The sequence below is a fragment of the Ranitomeya variabilis genome, chromosome 2 (assembly GCF_051348905.1).
Source record: "Ranitomeya variabilis isolate aRanVar5 chromosome 2, aRanVar5.hap1, whole genome shotgun sequence".
NCBI classification, from domain to species: Eukaryota; Metazoa; Chordata; class Amphibia; order Anura; family Dendrobatidae; genus Ranitomeya; species Ranitomeya variabilis.
Window position 1 is genome coordinate 534522983 of NC_135233.1, and position 19268 is coordinate 534542250.

A 19268-nucleotide genomic window follows, 5' to 3' on the forward strand; every position below is an offset into this window, starting at 1 on the left:
GATGAAAAAAAGCGAGCACGAGTGTTGATCGGTGAACTGCGTCACCAATCAACGCTCGGCGGCTGCTAAACGTGCGCACGGAGGCGGCGCAAAGATGGAGGGGGTAAAAAAAGGGGGGATGGGGGATTGGGGGGGTGGAGAGAGATAGGGTTGGGGCAGTGATAACACTTACGTTTGTAGTCTCTCTTCTTTCTTCTGTCTTCTTTCTTCAGTCTTCTTTCTTTTCTAAGGCAGGGATTGTGGTGTTACAGGCTTCTGTAGCACTACAAGACCCAGCAGGAGGAGATCTTGCTGTTTGACCGCTCTGCATGAGTCCTCAGCTAGAGTGAGGACCCCTGCAGAACGGTCAGACAGGTCACAGGCAGGTGACAGACAGGTCACAGAGGGCGCGCACTAACCACATCATCGCGCCCTCTGACCTGAATGTCAAAGCCAGAGGATGCTAAGACAGAGCCCGGCAGTGGAACGGGGACAGGTGAATATCACATGGCTCACCCTCCCCCGTCATACTCACCCAGTCCTGGCGCGGTCTCTGCTTCTCCGATGGTCTCCGGAGCCTGCAGCTCTTCCTGTGTTCAGCGGTCACATGGTACCACTCATTAAAGTAATGAATATGCGCTCCACGCCTATGGGAGTGGAGTCGCGTCCATGTTCATTACTTTAATGAATGGTACCAAGTGACCGCTGAACACAGGAAGAGCTGAGAGCGCTGGAGACCATCGGAGAAGCAGAAAAGTGCAGAGACTGCGCAGGGTGCAGGTGAGTATGATATGACAGCCACCACTCCTGCCACTCTCCCTCCCTCCCCGTCGAACCCCTGGGACAATTACTCAAGTATAACCTGAGAGGGGCACTTTCAGCTTAAAAAAATGGGCTGAAAATCTCAGCTTATTCTTATATCATTGCATGTACAACAATCTTGTAATTTTCAAAAATTCCTTCCTATTCGAATCCCTTCAGTCTTTCTATTGCAAGAAACAAAAGGTACGACTTCATTCCCTGACCATTCATTCCAACGATGTAGATGAAACGCCTGTATATGTTTTCCTGTCAACATGTCCGTTATTCCAATAGGTCTCAAAATCTTGTTAAATGGACTGATGGTCAAATACAACGTGTGGACTGCTGTGAGTCTATGGCAGCAATTACCCCCAAACCCAGGAAAAAAGGAAAACATCCCAAAGTCTTCTCAGTATTTTCTTCAGGAGCCATTTGGATATTTTGGGATCTTTCCATTAAACTTGGTTCACTTACTCTCTTGGCTGTATCATCTTTATCACACTTTAATTTGATACACATGTGTTTAAATTTAAGATCTATTTATTTACACCTGATATATTTTTGGTTCACCTTTTTCTGTTGTAATTATTCTATTACATATGATTTGGGCACTTGTATATATAGTAAAGATATATTTGCACACATCTGATAGACGTAGGTAAGGTCAGACTCTATGTTGAATGATAGTGTTGTTTGACTTGCCCCCATCCTGCAGGGGGGGGTTGTTGTCACTCTTCAATTTCAACTTGGATCTAGATCCAAGAAGTACTATGTGACAAGGCTCGTTAAAGGGTCGACATTGACTGTTAGGCTGTGTGCGATAAAAACGCTTAAAATACACATACATATGCATCCCATCATTTAGAACGCATTCTGCAATTTTTATGCATATGTTGCATTTTTTTCTGAAAAAAAAACACATCGCGGAAAAAAACGCAGCATGTTCAATAATTTTGCGGATTTTTATTACTATATTATTGCATCCCCAACGTCCGTAAAAAAAATGCAAAAAAAACTGCGAGAAAATGCGAAAAATCCGCATGCGGATTTCTTGCAGAAAATGTCCGATTTTGTTCAGGAAATTTCTGCAAGAAATCCTGACGTGTGCACATAGCCTTAGGATTGCTACTTCCAATAGGTGGCACTAGAGTTCTAGTCCTCTTCCTCTCTGAAGAGACAATTTGCATATTTCCCAGAGGAGCATTGCAGCTTAAGTCTCCTCATCTCGACATGCTTAGCATGTCACTCTCCGCAAGGAGAAACAACACTTCTTGGATCCCTGTCAGACGTCTCTCACTCAGCCAAACCAGATCTCCACTTTGCACTGACGAGGGGCAGCACCCCGAAACACAGTGTCTGCAAATTGAGATTCTGGTTTGGTTTTTATCCTAAGTCATGTGACAAGGCTCGTTAAAGGGTCGACATTGACTGTTAGGATTGCTACTTCCAATAGGTGGCACTAGAGTTCTAGTTCTCTTCCTCTCTGAAGAGACAATTTGCAACTTGGATCTAGACATCCTCACTATGATCCCGTTTATCAGTTTTTCACGTCTGCACTGGCACTTCTATTTATTACTAAACAGGGCTTTGTGCCTTTTAGTTTATAATTTTACTTCACTTCACTGTATGAAAGACTCAATTTCTCTGCTTTTTACCCTAATTATGTAGGTAGTAGTGCACATTAGTGTTATTCTCGATAATAGATGGTTACACCTGTATTACCACCTCATCTTTGTTGTGATTCCAAACCTGTAGAGATTTTTTAAAACTTATATATCTGAATATACAATTTTTTTTGCTACACTATAATATATATATATATACAACAAATGTTTAGAATTAGCAATGCTGTGTTCACGTTGATGCATATTCCTATAGACATCCAATGTGGATGATTATTCCTTTTCTTCAGTTGATTCGTGACAATTACGAATATGACTCCATTTGGTGGTTCTCTACATTATGACTTCATGTTAACCCCTCCCTTTAAGCCTGATTGGTCCGCTGGACTGTATAATTACTATGATTACTTCTTTTAAGTCTTTAATAGCTTTTGGCGCGTTCAGAAGTTAACTTAATTCCAAATGCTAGTGTGATATGCACTGGTATGTATTTGGAAATTACAATAATCCGCCTCTGTGATTTGCATCAGCATTCATTTCTATTTCAATGCGGCTGATTGAAAACAAGGAATAATCTGTTCACAGAGTCTCTGCTATTCTGTATTGCATAGTTACCAGTATGACTCTATCCGGGTGGGTGGTTACTCACTTCATGACTCACGCGAGCTTACCCCTCCAGTTAAGCCCCATTGGCTATCGGACGGTATAATTCCTATGATGCTCACCGTCTAGACACGCCCCCAGGAAGAAGCACTCGCGAAACGTGCGTTGGGTTAGGAGGTTTAGTGTAGCATGCCACCAGGCAGAACATTTTTAGGATCGGCGCCGACCCAGTTAATATGTGTATGGCGTGGGGTGGTCAGAAATGTTTTTGCTGTATGATTGCAATATAATTATGGTATACTGAGGGCACTTTGTACTATGGCAATATGCAGGGATATAGTCCCGGTGGTGTGCAAGCCCTGTCACATTGTTCAATATAAAGACTGCATCTTTTTACATGCATGTACCTTGTATAGCTAGTTAAATATATTTAAATATATTTAAGCATTGCCCTCCCACTGCATAGCAGGAACACTGGATTTGTTTATTTGTGCATTTTGATACAACAATCCTGAGAGACGGCAATGTTCATCAGTCTTTTTATCCTATTATCAATATATTTGCATGGCTAACGGGCAGTAAGCAATATACCATTAAATTAATAATAACTAATGATTACTTTTCAGCAATTTAACACCCCATGCATTTACATTTTCACATAGATAATTTCCTGTGTACTGTATACATGTGTCCTGCTCAAGCTGACCTCTCGGTGTAACTTTTGGTTGATCTGAGGCACCTTGTCTATAAGTCTATTCATGTATTTGTATGCATTTTATTTGTTTATAATAAAGAAATTTTGTTTTTAAACTATCTATGTGAATACTTCTTAATCTGACCATAATCTATATAACTGTGGGATTAGTATGATGCATTATCTTAGGTAGTATGTATACCATCCTTTATAAATGTAGAATATTTGTTTTTACACCATATGTGTCACAGGCTATTTGACTTTATCATATTTTACAGATGGTGAAAATGCAACGTTTGGATGGTCCTAATAATTTGGCTGAATTGACTTACTATGCTGTGAAAGATGGGCAGCCAATACTGGGCACAGTTGCTGCCAAGCAGCTGAGTACCATTGACCCTCAGAACATGGCCCTGGCCCTTGGATATTTTGTTAAAGTGCAAGCAAATTGTAAGCACAATTTTAACTTACCCAAATAATAATAAAAAGGATATAATCCATCCAAATAAAGAACATTTGTATTTTGCATAAAATGTATTAATTTCATTTTTTTTCAACATCTGTAACCTATTTGGCCAGAATATTTTTCTAATCAGCTATCTCTACTTTCACATGTCATATGGGAATTCTAAGAAGACTGTTCTCATTTTCAGAACTTTTATCCATTAGTCTGAGTGGAAAAGGTTTCAAAAAGTACGATCTCTGATTTAAAAGGAAATAGTGTAGTGCTTCATTTCTCCTATAGTAGTGGAACAGCTATTTCCAAATTTCCAGTAAGATTACTGTTTGGGGTGCTAGAAGGAGGACATTATGTGACTACCCTAAATTTAGGGAACCTTTGTAGACAACCGATTCAATCTGCAATAAATTGAAGTAATAGTGGACATTGATTAACCCTTTAAGTGACCACCAATAAGTTTTTTTACTGACCACATATCAGACAATGGCATCCCCTGCCACGTGAAAATGCAACAGCTGTTAACTGTACACTACAGCTGACACTTTGCTGCATCAGCCTCGATTGATGTTGACACCAACCATGGCTCTTTAACCCCTTAGATGCTGCTGTCAATAGTGACTACGGCATCTAAATAATTAAAAGAATGTGGAGGCTCCCTCTTTAATCCTATTGACACCCTGAGATCATGATCCTGTGGTCCTGATTTTTGCCATGGCAATTCCCAGACAAATAACGGCATTAGAGACTGCCGGCTATAGTGACCTGTTCAGAAGTTAGCAACATTTAGGTGATAAAAATAAAACTTTTGCTTCCCGTTATGCCACTTTGTATTAATTCCTGAACAGCAACCGAATGGTTAATAAACTACCTGGCAGCAGTATTGAATACATTGTTTTTAAAATGGTGTCACTTTTGGGGATTTTACGACATATAGGTCCACCAAAGTCACATCAAAACTTAATAGGTCCCTAAAAAAGTAAGTTTTGTAAATTTCCTTGAAAAAATGAAAAATTACTGCTACCGTTTTAAATCTAACATCCTAACAAAATGACAGGATATTTTAAAAATGGTGCTGATGTAAAGCAGGGATGAGGGAAATGCTATTTAATGACTTTTATGTGGTATGACTACCTGGATTAAAGAGATAATCATTTAAAGTTTGAAAATTGCAAATTTTGGGAATTTGAAAAAAAATTTATGATATTTTTTAGAAATAAACGCTGAAAATATTGATATAACTTTACTATTAACATAAACTACAACGTGTCACGAAAAAATCTCAAAATCAATTAGATCTGTTGAAGTGTTTCAGAGTTTATTACCACATAGAGTGACAGTGGTCAGATTTTAAACCTCCCCTTTGTATGTGGGTGTTTTATCATGACATGTGATCCTTTCATTATTAGTATTTTAGTGAATGTGTCCGTCTCTTTCATCTTTTAGCTGTTGTGCAAAATCCACCAAACAATCTCTGGATAATTGCAGCAGTTTTAGCTCCTATAGCCGTTGTCACCATCATTATTATCATAATCACAGCTGTCCTCTGCCGAAAGAACAAAAGCGACTTTAAGTCAGACAACATCGGCAACCTTCCTCCCAGGACCAAGGTAAATCGTGTTCCCTTCATAGACCATGTTTTCTATTATATTAGTTTGCATTTGATTCTCACACATTCTCATTTTTGTGCACTATTAAACCAGAAAGTACCGTATTTTCCGGCGTATAAGATGACTGGGCATATAAGACGACCCCCCAACTTTTCCAGTTAAAATATAAAATCTTCTTAAAAGTCGGGGGTCTTCTTATATGCCATGTGTCGTCTTATAGGGCCGGTGAATAATGTGCCTTTTGGGGGGGTGTGGTCCTGATGACGAAGAGAGGGGGTGTCTCACAGGAAAGTGTGAGTGGAGTATCCCCCTATTACCTCATTGTGGCAGCGTGGGGTTTCTGTGCTGGGGAGCGGCGGCTCCTCTTTGTGTCGCATGGGTGCTCTGTGCTGTGGGGCGGCGGCTCCTATTTCTGCCGCGTCGGGGCTCTGTGCTGTGGGGCGGCGGTGGCGTATCTTCATGCAGCGTCGGCGCTCCTCCAGAAATAGGAGCCGCCGCCCCACAGCACAGAGCACCCATGCGGCACAAAGAGGAGCTGCCGCCGCTCACCAGCACAGAAACCCCACGCTGCCACAATGAGGTAATAGGGGGATACTCCACTCACACTTTCCTGTGAGACGCCCCCTCTCTTCGTCATCGGGACCACTCCCCCCCACCCACCATATGCACATTGGTCTGCACCCGACGTATAAGACGACCCCCGACTTTTACAAAGATTTTCAGGGGTTAAAAAGTCGTCTTATACACCGGAAAATGTAGAAAACTAGCATGAACTTTCCATTAACAAACATTTTCCAGGATTTATTGCCTGAACCTTCAGGACAATCAGCAGTACAATGTACTGTATACAGCTCTGGCAAAAATTAAGAGACCACTTCAAAATTTTCAGTTTCTCTGAATTTTCTCTTTATAGGTATATTTTTGCCTAAAATGTACAATGTACATTGTTGTTGTATTCAATAAACTACTCACAACATGTCTCCAAAATGCAAAGCTAAAAAGTTTGTATTTTTTTGCAGCAAATGAAAAATCATCAAAATAATGAAAAAGAAACAGTGCTTTCAGACCTCAAATAATGCAAAGAAAACAAGTTCTCATTCATTTAGAAACAACATTACTCATGTTTTAACTCGGGAAGAGTTCAGAAATCAATATTTGGTCGAATAACCATGATTTTTAATCACAGCTTTTATGCGTCTTGCAATGCGTCTTGATCATCTAATCAGAAGCACGTTAAGTAGAATGAGGTGTACTTTGGTTGGATTTCAACTGACACTCGACTGGAATGGCTGTCAGATATGTAGAGATGGTGATTTTTAGAAAACTGTGCAGTGGTCTCTTAATTTTTGTGCAGTGATCTCTTAATTTTTCCAAGAGCTGTAGATTCACTGCTTGCGAAGTTGTAGGGGTCCCAGGAGTAACACCCTAATAAATCATACATTAATGTCTAGAAACTACAAGCACAGAATTACACAATCAAGTGGTCACACTTGATACTTGATACTATAAAATTGAAGAACCGTACCTCAATATTTTCCTCAAGGAAAATAAGTGGTACTACATTGTTTTGGAATTATGCCTATTATTGTATACATGGTGAATTTAAATATTCATCAGGTTTTGCATTCATATTGCTGTAAAGATATACATTTTATCTGTTTGTAATAATTACATATCAAAATGTCACACCTCAGAGTTTGTAACTCGTCGCTCATGCAGACTCGCTTGTGACTCACCAGATGGCAGGGCGGCATCATATCCCAAAATGACTAATATGCAAGAGAAAGAGTTTTTTGTTTTAGAGTATGAGAAGTGTAAATCAATTATTACTTTGCAGCCATAGTTCGGAAGACAGTAGGACAGTGACCCACCTGGTCGCCCAATCTGACAGTGTGTGACTTCTTCCTTTGGGGATATGACAAAAACATTGTGTACATGTGCCACCTTTGCCATCAACACTGGATGAGCTCTGGGACCACATTAACGACGCTCTAATGACCATTGATAGGGACTTACCGTATTTTTCTGACTATAAGACGCACCGTACCATAAGATGCACCCCAAATTTGGGGTGAAAATTGCAGAAAAAATATTTTTTATAAAATGAGGGTCCGTCTTATTGTCCGGATTTAAGATCTCTTACCTGAGGGCAGGCAGTGGCAGAGCAGGGTCACAGGAGGCATGGTGTCAGCAGAGGTGCAGTGATGCTGAGGCGCGGTGGGCGGTACGGCGTGCACCTGAGCAGGGTCCCTTCCTACTTAGGTGGGCGACGCCATGGCCTGGTGTCCATGGGGAGGTTGCGGCAGTGCTGAGGCGGCGGCAGATGTGCGGTCACTTCCTCAGGTGGCGGCGGCCAGGGTCTCTTCCACATTTGAAGTGACGACGCGGCGGTATTGAAGGAGAGCAGCAGAGCTGGGTGAGTCACGGTTTTCCCGGTGGCGGCAGCTATCTTCCTGAGGCTGCACATGCGCAGATTCAGTACTCTGCTTCCCAGGGCTTCAGGAAAATGGCTGCGGGAAGATGGAGATCGCGACGGCCATTTTCCTGAAGCCGAGATCTCAATCTGCAACTCGGCTTCAGGAAAATGTCCGCCGTGATCTCAATCTGCGCACGCGCGTCCTTCCGTGGCCATTTTCCTGAAGCCAAGAACTCAATCTGCGCACGCGCGGCCTCAGGAAGATGGCAGCCGCCACCAGGAAAGCCGTGACACCCAGCTCTGGTGCTCTCCTTTAATCCAGACCGCGGCATCACCTCAAATGTGGAAGGGACCCTGCTCACGCCATACCGCTCACCGCGCCACATCATCCCCGCACCTCTGCCGCCGCCACACTAAGCCTGCATTCCAACTATAAGACGCACCCCTCATTTTCCTCACAGTTTTTTTGGGGAAAAAGTGCGTCTTATGGTCGGAAAAATACGGTACATCAGGGTGTTTGGGTCTAATTGAATTACTGCATGTGTCGTATTACAAAAGGAGGACACATAGAATATTTGTGAACATTATGTTCTAAACAGGAGAATTCATGTTTGTTATAACATGCTATTCACTATTGTGCATGTATTACATTTTGAAATACACCTCTTTGAAACCAGATGAATCTTTTATAATCATCTTGTGTATTGCATCAACTACTATTTACTACTGTTCAATAGCGCATGAGTTTCTGTCTCCAGCAATAGTGTTATATTGCCAATGATATATTGTTAAAAAAAGAACCAAAAAGCACCTTCTCACTGTGTGCGTAGCTGTAGCACGTTCACTTTTACTTTCACTTTGCAAGCTGACAAACAAGAATATCAGTTGTAAGCTGTGCTATCTTTGTTCCTGAATAAATATATATTCACTGATGAACGGCTGGCAATCCCTGCATTTATTCAACCTGTCTAGCAGCCGGAAATCATGCCGCGGCTTCAACATAAACTAAATCTCCGAGCACGCCAAAATACTCGGAGACCACCCGAGCATGCTCGGAGAAACTCGAGTAACGAGCATACTCGCTCGTCACTAGTTATGAGCCTAAAAACCCCTAAAGACCCAGAGAACAGCCCAGAGGAGAGAGGACAACAGTGTTCTAAGGGGAAGAAACAAAGAGGGCCACCTGCAGCAACTCTGTGAAGTTCACAGTGCCAAATCTGACTAACCCGAAATACCAATCCTGGATGTTCAAGTGTTGTGAATTCCGTTCTCGGACTCCCTCCTGTGGTCATGAATGGTACTTCAGTGAGTTCTGTCTTTGGACTCCCTCTGGTGGCTTTGAGTGGTACTGCTGATCCTTGAGGTTGCTTTCCCAGCTGCCCTCGTTTATCGCTAGGCTGGCTTCTCTATTTAACTCCACTCAGATCGTTACCTCATGCCTGCTGTCAATGTTTCAGTACTGGTTCAGATCTCTCTTGGATTTCTCTGATGACCTGACTGTTCCAACAGAAGCTAAGTCCCTGCTAGCTTATTTATTGTTTATTGCGTTCTGAATATATTTCTTAGTGCATTCTAAGTTCTGTCCAGCTTGCTATCATGATATCTCCTTGCTAGCTGGAAGCTCTGGGGGCGCAGGGTTGCACCTCCACACCGTGAGTCGGTGTGGAGGGCTTTTTGCACACTTTGTGTGGTTTTTGTAGTTTTTTGTGCTGACCGCATAGATCCCTTTACTATCCTCTGTCTATTTAGTGAAGACTGGCCTCCTTTGCTAATACCTGTTTCATTCCTGTGTTTGTGACTTTCCTCTTAACTCACCGTCAATATTTGTGGGGGCTGCCTTTTCCTTTGGGGAATTTCTCTGAGGCAAGGTAAGGCTTTATTTCCTATCTTTAGGGGTAGTTAGCTCTTAGGCTGTGAAGAGGCGTCTAGGGAGAGTTAGGTACACTCCACGGCTATTTCTAGTGTTTGTGTGATAGGATTAGAGTTGCGGTCAGCAGAGCTCCCACTCCCCAGAGCTTGTCCCGATTTCCAGTTTAACCATCAGGTCATTCTGGGTGCACCTAACCACCAGGCCCATAACATCAAGGTAAAGTTGCTACTGATAATAGAAGGTATGTGGAAATTCACACAGAAGTCTAGATCTACCAGAAGACTGGGTAGAGAAGGATTTAAAAAGCACAAAGCGCTATCTCTTTAAGTATAGATGATGATCAGATTGTGCATGGAAGTAAAAGTGAAACTGCAAAAGAAATGTGGGAAGAGCTGAAGAAAATGCATGAAAGGATAAATTTCAGCAATAAGCTCTATTTAATGAAAAAGCTGTATCAGTCAAAGCTAAATAAGGGCCAAGATATGCAGGATTGCATAAGAAATACTCCATAAATTGTTGAGCTCCTGCAGAGCATTGGGGAAGATCTAAAGGATTTTCATGTTGCTGCACTACTACTAAGGCCGACGTCACACTAGCGATTTTTACGGACGTATGAAAGGTGCAGAAAATACGGATTGCATACGGTACAATGATTCTCTATGGCCCAGCTCCTATCTGTCGTATTTTACTGAACCGTATTATACAGTCTTGTACGGCCGTAGAAAATTGCAGCATGCTGCTTTTGTCACCGTATTGCGCAAAAAAAACGCCAATGAAAGTCTATGGGGGCGAGAAAATTACGGATTACACACGGACCATGCGTGTGACTTGCGAAAAATACGCAGCGGTGTTCTCTAGAAAAGCCGGCAATTCAGTGCAGTGTACAGTAAAATCGCACTGACAGAATAGAATAGAATAGAATAGGTAGAATAAATGTGTACACATAGAATAGGTATATATACACTCACCGGCCACTTTATTAGGTACACCTGTCCAACTTCTTGTTAACACTTAATTTCTAATCAGCCAATCACATGGCGGCAACTCAGTGCATTTAGGCATGTAGACATGGTCAAGACAATCTCCTGCAGTTCAAACCGAGCATCAGTATGGGGAAGAAAGGTGATTTGAGTGCCTTTGAACGTGGCATGGTTGTTGGTGCCAGAAGGGCTGGTCTGAGTATTTCAGAAACTGCTGATCTACTGGGATTTTCACGCACAACCATCTCTAGGGTTTACAGAGAATGGTCCGAAAAAGAAAAAAAATCCAGTGAGCGGCAGTTCTGTGGGCGGAAATGCCTTGTTGATGCCAGAGGTCAGAGGAGAATGGGCAGACTGTTTCGAGCTGATAGAAAGGCAACAGTGACTCAAATCGCCACCCGTTACAACCAAGGTAGGCCTAAGAGCATCTCTGAACGCACAGTGCGTCGAACTTTGAGGCAGATGGGCTACAGCAGCAGAAGACCACACCGGGTACCACTCCTTTCAGCTAAGAACAGGAAACTGAGGCTACAATTTGTACAAGCTCATCGAAATTGGACAGTAGAAGATTGGAAAAACGTTGCTTGGTCTGATGAGTCTCGATTTCTGCTGCGACATTCGGATGGTATGGTCAGAATTTGGCGTAAACAACATGAAAGCATGGATCCATCCTGCCTTGTATGGAGCATCTTTGGGATGTGCAGCCGACAAATCTGCGGCAACTGTGTGATGCCATCATGTCAATATGGACCAAAATCTCTGAGGAATGCTTCCAGCACCTTGTTGAATCTATGCCACGAAGAATTGAGGCAGTTCTGAAGGCAAAAGGGGGTCCAACCCATTACTAGCATGGTGTACCTAATAAAGTGGCCGGTGAGCGTATATATATATATATATATATATATATATAGATTACAAAAACGGGCAGCACTCCATATTCAAAGGAAAAACAGCAGGTCTTTATTGAGCCCACATCTCCAAGCAACGTTTCGGCTCTGACTGAGCCTTTCTCAAGCCTATATATATATATATATATATATATATATATATATATATATATATATATATGTCAGTGAGACACATATATATATATATATATATATATATATATCCAAGCAAAAGATACGAAAAAATAGCGGCACTACCCTAGTCGGGTCAATATCGCAAACTCACCACTGCGGGAACAACGATGGTCTCTGTGCTGCAAAACACCGTATTAACTGCGGGGTGCTCCTTCAGGGAAAACAGTCTTTGAATTCAGAAGAAGTCCATAAGAAATGATGAGGGCACTCACCGCATAGAATATACGAAAGTTCCTTTATTGAAGATAAAACATCCAGACAACGGTCATGGCCGGGGGAGAGGCAACTCGTGCGAGCAGGGGTGGACAACGGCCGTTTCGCGCTGTCTTGCGCTTCAACGGGTCGAATTGTGGCAGGCATCTGATAGCGGATATAGTGTGCCGGCCAGACACACCCCGTGAATCAGGACCTCCCACAATCTAAGAGATACACATACAAATCTATATAAAAAGCATTAAAATCAATCAAAGAGTACAAATGAATCACTAGACAGATCATTCCACAATGAGAGAACGCTGAACCAACAAAATGATATAGCAAACATGCGTTTATCACATCCAAACGACATAATATCGGCAGAATGAATGAAAGCCGCATCCGCGGACTTCGGCAATGGAATTTGAACGTCCCACTTCTACAACGGTAGTGCGCACTGGCCACATCGCTAGGTATTCTTGCGCCACCTACAGGAATATAGACATATCTACCCTGTCATTGAAACCAAGTGGACCCATAGCGTTGCTGCGCAAGATCCACCTGGCCTCACATCTCAGGAGAAGATTGTCCAGATCACCGCCTTGTGCCGGCAGTGTCACCTTTTCAACACCTGCAAAGGTAAGGCAATTAGTGAGACCTCCGTGCACTTCTCTTACATGTGCGATAAAGCGCGGTACTCCTTTACCAGACGTCACTGTTTTGCAATGCTCTTTAAAGCGAATATATAGCGGACGAATAGTTTTACCAATGTAAAAATACTTACACGGGCAGAACATAACGTAGACAACGTGATCGGTTTTACAGGTTATAAAATCGTTAACTACATGCGAGACGGCTCCTATACGCAGGAGACGATCTGTCAGATGCTGTGGACAAACGGAACAATGCCCACATTGAAATTACCTTTCGGGGTCATACTTAGTAGCCAGTTTATGCTTGGTTTTGTCACACGATTCCTGACTAATCTGTCTCGCAATCTGGCACTCCTCCTATTAGCTATTATGGGACCTCTTGACGCTATCTCTGTCAATTCTTTGTCTCTTTCTAAAAGGTGCCAATTCTTTTTGATTGCCAGTCTGATCTGTTGGTCCATACTACCATATTTAAAACAGAAATTAAATCTTTTAACATTTCTCTGTTTCTGACCAGATTCAATTTTGTTCAATGGGGTCGACCTTTCGTTTTTGGCTCTACTCAAGGCCGATGCTAGCAATCCCTCCGGATATCCTCTATCTTCAAACCTTTTTTTCATTTCAATAGCCTGGCGATCAAAACCTTCCTCAGTGTTATTGACCCTACTTGTTCTTAAAAACTGACTGTAGGGTACAGCACGTTTGGTATGCGGCGGGTGGTAACTATTAAAGTGCATCAGTGTATTGGCTGCGATAGGTTTTCTAAACAAAGAGGTGCATACCTTGCTGTCTTTTATCTCCACCAGTACGTCCAGAAATTCAAGTCGCAAACCCCCAAACAACGAAGTAAAGGTCATATTCATGTCATTACTCAGATTAAGGTATCTCACAAACGCCTGAAAAGTTTGTTCGGTACCATCCCAGATAATCACTATGTCATCGACATACCTGCGGAAAAACTTAATATGCCGCAAAAAAACATTACTTTCCGAATAGACATATTTCTCCTCAAAACAACCTAGGAACAAATTCGCAAAAGTACAAGCTGCCGGGGTCCCCATCGCGGTACCTTCCTTCTGTAAGTACCAGTCATCCAGAAATGTGAAAACGTTATGGGTCAAAACGAAATCTAAACTCTCACAAATGAAACTGATAAATTTATCGCTTTTATCCGTTGTACCCAAAATAGTTCTTATTGTTTCAACCCCCATAGACTGCGGAATCCTGGTGTACAGGCTTTCCACGTCAATCGACGCTAACGAAAAGCCCTCCTGCCAGACAAAACCTTGTATGCTTGTCAAAAAAGAGTTGGTGTCTTTCAGATATGAGGGAATGCTCTGAAGCATGGGGCGTAATAGCCAATCAATGTACTGGGATAGGGGCTCAGTGAGCGACCCCATCCCAGACACGATGGGACGACCGGGGGGACAATTCACATTTTTATGTACCTTAGGGATGTGGTACCAATGGGGCTTTGTGGGGAACCCCGGCAGCAGCTTCTCAGCCTTCTTCTGCGAAATTGTTCCTTGTTCGACATGTTTTCTAAGAAGGGATCTCAAATGACCTCTGTATTTCTGTAACGGATTACTGGGGAGTCGTTTGTACACCGTCGCATCTGACAGTTGTCTTTTAGCTTCACTAATATAATAATCTTTAGAAAGTAAGACGATCTTGCCCCCCTTGTCAGCTGCTCTGACTACAGTATCTTCCCACGATCTGATCTCTTGTAGCGCTTTTTCTTCTTTTTTCGTGATGTTACTGGTAGCTTTATGGTATACCAAAGCTTCTACGTCTTTCAAGACTTGCGCTTCAAACAGATCGATTAGATTGCCAGGGGACACAACGGGCATGAATCTCGAGGGGACGCCTCCTCTAAAGGGAGCTCCCCCACTAGCTTCCCCATTCTGGTCTTTACTCGGTTCTTCTACCAAACCTAACAGCAATTCTGCATTCTGTGTATCTCTTAGATTGTGGGAGGTCCTGATTCACGGGGTGTGTCTGGCCGGCACACTATATCCGCTATCAGATGCCTGCCACAATTCGACCCGTTGAAGCGCAAGACAGCGCGAAACGGCCGTTGTCCACCCCTGCTCGCACGAGTTGCCTCTCCCCCGGCCATGACCGTTGTCTGGATGTTTTATCTTCAATAAAGGAACTTTCGTATATTCTATGCGGTGAGTGCCCTCATCATTTCTTATGGACTTCTTCTGAATTCAAAGACTGTTTTCCCTGAAGGAGCACCCCGCAGTTAATACGGTGTTTTGCAGCACAGAGACCATCGTTGTTCCCGCAGTGGTGAGTTTGCGATATTGACCCGACTAGGGTAGTGCCGCTATTTTTTCGTATCTTTTGCTTGGACTTTATTGTTACACTTATTTTAGCTGAGCACACCCTGTGGAGACGGACTTGTTTGCACTTTCATTGCGAGTTTCTTCATTTATTTATTTAATTATGGAACAGATGGAACTCACAGCTGCTGTTCCCAGAACAGGATTGCAAGCTGGCCGGGTGGATGTGGACAATTATTTCAAAGAGTGCGAGCAGGTGGATGAGATACGCTCTTTAAGTACAAAGGCGTTAGAGTACAAAATGACTAACCTAGCTGAAAGAGAAATCAAATTGTTTTGGACCAACAAATCTCTTAAGTCCTATTGTGAGAGTGGAAGAGTTCCGAGGGGGCTCAGAGTCTGGAAACAGATTTCCCAACATAATGAAGACGCGTCATTCCGCTCTGAATGGGAAAGTATTATGTTGAAGTGTTCTCAGGACTTATTGTCACTGGTCTTAAAAACTAATTTGAAAAATTATGAGACCGTAAGTGCTGATCTGAACAAAACACAAGAGGAACTGAAAACAAGATTTTCTGAAAGTCAGTGGGGTGTCTGCCAAAAGAAATTGGAAAGCAGACTTATACCCATCCAAGCCAACATCAAACAGAGAAAGAGAGATAAGTACATACGCGACAAGGCTGATTTCGATACAGGCAGAATTTTTTCATGGAATGTCTCTAATGGATACAGTGGTAGAAATAGGAATATACCGCAGTGGAAAAAGAAATCGGGTCCGAACAACAGGAACCGCAATAGAGACTACCTTACCACTGAGTCTGAATCCAGCCTTAGTGATAGTGCAAGCGCCATGATGAGTTCTCTTGAAGTTCTTCCAACCACTGACATAGAAGTCACAGGAGCATCGACCCCTTTAGGGCCAAGACCCGGAGGGGCGGAAGAAAAAGACATTGGAGGAGAGCAAAGAAAACAGCGGAAACGGAGACACGTGGCCTGGACAAAGAAGTATTAACCGGCAGAACAGAAGAAATGGTTATTAATCTGACTAGCCATGTTTTGACATCTGACCATTTAAATTTGCTATCTAAGGGTCTGAATTATAGCGTCCCAGAGGACTTTGACCTCACAGAGTTTAAGATTGATTTATTTAAATCTGTTAGAAAAATTCATCTTTTTAAAAATTTTGTCAATAAAGGCGGTACTGTAGACACCATGGAAGGTGACATCCCTTGTAGGATTGGCCCACTAGGGTTTATGGCAGGGACAGGAGCTTTAGCTGATGTAAGAGAGGATGCAGAATTGCTGTTAGGTTTGGTAGAAGAACCGAGTAAAGACCAGAATGGGGAAGCTAGTGGGGGAGCTCCCTTTAGAGGAGGCGTCCCCTCGAGATTCATGCCCGTTGTGTCCCCTGGCAATCTAATCGATCTGTTTGAAGCGCAAGTCTTGAAAGACGTAGAAGCTTTGGTATACCATAAAGCTACCAGTAACATCACGAAAAAAGAAGAAAAAGCGCTACAAGAGATCAGATCGTGGGAAGATACTGTAGTCAGAGCAGCTGACAAGGGGGGCAAGATCGTCTTACTTTCTAAAGATTATTATATTAGTGAAGCTAAAAGACAACTGTCAGATGCGACGGTGTACAAACGACTCCCCAGTAATCCGTTACAGAAATACAGAGGTCATTTGAGATCCCTTCTTAGAAAACATGTCGAACAAGGAACAATTTCGCAGAAGAAGGCTGAGAAGCTGCTGCCGGGGTTCCCCACAAAGCCCCATTGGTACCACATCCCTAAGGTACATAAAAATGTGAATTGTCCCCCCGGTCGTCCCATCGTGTCTGGGATGGGGTCGCTCACTGAGCCCCTATCCCAGTACATTGATTGGCTATTACGCCCCATGCTTCAGAGCATTCCCTCATATCTGAAAGACACCAACTCTTTTTTGACAAGCATACAAGGTTTTGTCTGGCAGGAGGGCTTTTCGTTAGCGTCGATTGACGTGGAAAGCCTGTACACCAGGATTCCGCAGTCTATGGGGGTTGAAACAATAAGAACTATTTTGGGTACAACGGATAAAAGCGATAAATTTATCAGTTTCATTTGTGAGAGTTTAGATTTCGTTTTGACCCATAACGTTTTCACATTTCTGGATGACTGGTACTTACAGAAGGAAGGTACCGCGATGGGGACCCCGGCAGCTTGTACTTTTGCGAATTTGTTCCTAGGTTGTTTTGAGGAGAAATATGTCTATTCGGAAAGTAATGTTTTTTTGCGGCATATTAAGTTTTTCCGCAGGTATGTCGATGACATAGTGATTATCTGGGATGGTACCGAACAAACTTTTCAGGCGTTTGTGAGATACCTTAATCTGAGTAATGACATGAATATGACCTTTACTTCGTTGTTTGGGGGTTTGCGACTTGAATTTCTGGACGTACTGGTGGAGATAAAAGACAGCAAGGTATGCACCTCTTTGTTTAGAAAACCTATCGCAGCCAATACACTGATGCACTTTAATAGTTACCACCCGCCGCATACCAAACGTGCTGTACCCTACAGTCAGTTTTTAAGAACAAGTAGGGTCAATAACACTGAGGAAGGTTTTGATCGCCAGGCTATTGAAATGAAAAAAAGGTTTGAAGATAGAGGATATCCGGAGGGATTGCTAGCATCGGCCTTGAGTAGAGCCAAAAACGAAAGGTCGACCCCATTGAACAAAATTGAATCTGGTCAGAAACAGAGAAATGTTAAAAGATTTAATTTCTGTTTTAAATATGGTAGTATGGACCAACAGATCAGACTGGCAATCAAAAAGAATTGGCACCTTTTAGAAAGAGACAAAGAATTGACAGAGATAGCGTCAAGAGGTCCCATAATAGCTAATAGGAGGAGTGCCAGATTGCGAGACAGATTAGTCAGGAATCGTGTGACAAAACCAAGCATAAACTGGCTACTAAGTATGACCCCGAAAGGTAATTTCAAATGTGGGCATTGTTCCGTTTGTCCACAGCATCTGACAGATCGTCTCCTGCGTATAGGAGCCGTCTCGCATGTAGTTAACGATTTTATAACCTGTAAAACCGATCACGTTGTCTACGTTATGTTCTGCCCGTGTAAGTATTTTTACATTGGTAAAACTATTCGTCCGCTATATATTCGCTTTAAAGAGCATTGCAAAACAGTGACGTCTGGTAAAGGAGTACCGCGCTTTATCGCACATGTAAGAGAAGTGCACGGAGGTCTCACTAATTGCCTTACCTTTGCAGGTGTTGAAAAGGTGACACTGCCGGCACAAGGCGGTGATCTGGACAATCTTCTCCTGAGATGTGAGGCCAGGTGGATCTTGCGCAGCAACGCTATGGGTCCACTTGGTTTCAATGACAGGGTAGATATGTCTATATTCCTGTAGGTGGCGCAAGAATACCTAGCGATGTGGCCAGTGCGCACTACCGTTGTAGAAGTGGGACGTTCAAATTCCATTGCCGAAGTCCGCGGATGCGGCTTTCATTCATTCTGCCGATATTATGTCGTTTGGATGTGATAAACGCATGTTTGCTATATCATTTTGTTGGTTCAGCGTTCTCTCATTGTGGAATGATCTGTCTAGTGATTCATTTGTACTCTTTGATTGATTTTAATGCTTTTTATATAGATTTGTATGTGTATCTCTTAGATTGTGGGAGGTCCTGATTCACGGGGTGTGTCTGGCCGGCACACTATATCCGCTATCAGATGCCTGCCACAATTCGACCCGTTGAAGCGCAAGACAGCGCGAAACGGCCGTTGTCCACCCCTGCTCGCACGAGTTGCCTCTCCCCCGGCCATGACCGTTGTCTGGATGTTTTATCTTCAATAAAGGAACTTTCGTATATTCTATGCGGTGAGTGCCCTCATCATTTCTTATGGACTTCATATATATATATATATATATTTATATTTAATTCAGCGCTAGATTGCAGAAAAGCCGGTAATTCGATTGCCGGCTTTTCATTTCTCCTTCACAAACCCGACAGGATATG

General features: G+C 42.8%; 1 protein-coding gene across 6 annotated transcripts in view; it reads left to right on the plus strand.

Annotated features, from left to right (window-relative positions):
• Positions 1 to 19268, plus strand: part of KIAA1549L (KIAA1549 like) — a 673640-nt gene that overhangs the window by 361724 nt on the left and 292648 nt on the right. For 5 of the 6 annotated variants that reach the window (XM_077288115.1, XM_077288116.1, XM_077288117.1 and 2 more), the window contains 2 exons: positions 3978 to 4149; positions 5603 to 5766. In XM_077288115.1, the coding sequence (XP_077144230.1) occupies positions 3978 to 4149; positions 5603 to 5766 (336 nt within the window). The remainder of the gene's footprint in view (positions 1 to 3977; positions 4150 to 5602; positions 5767 to 19268) is intronic. The other variant, XM_077288114.1, reaches the window with a different exon arrangement.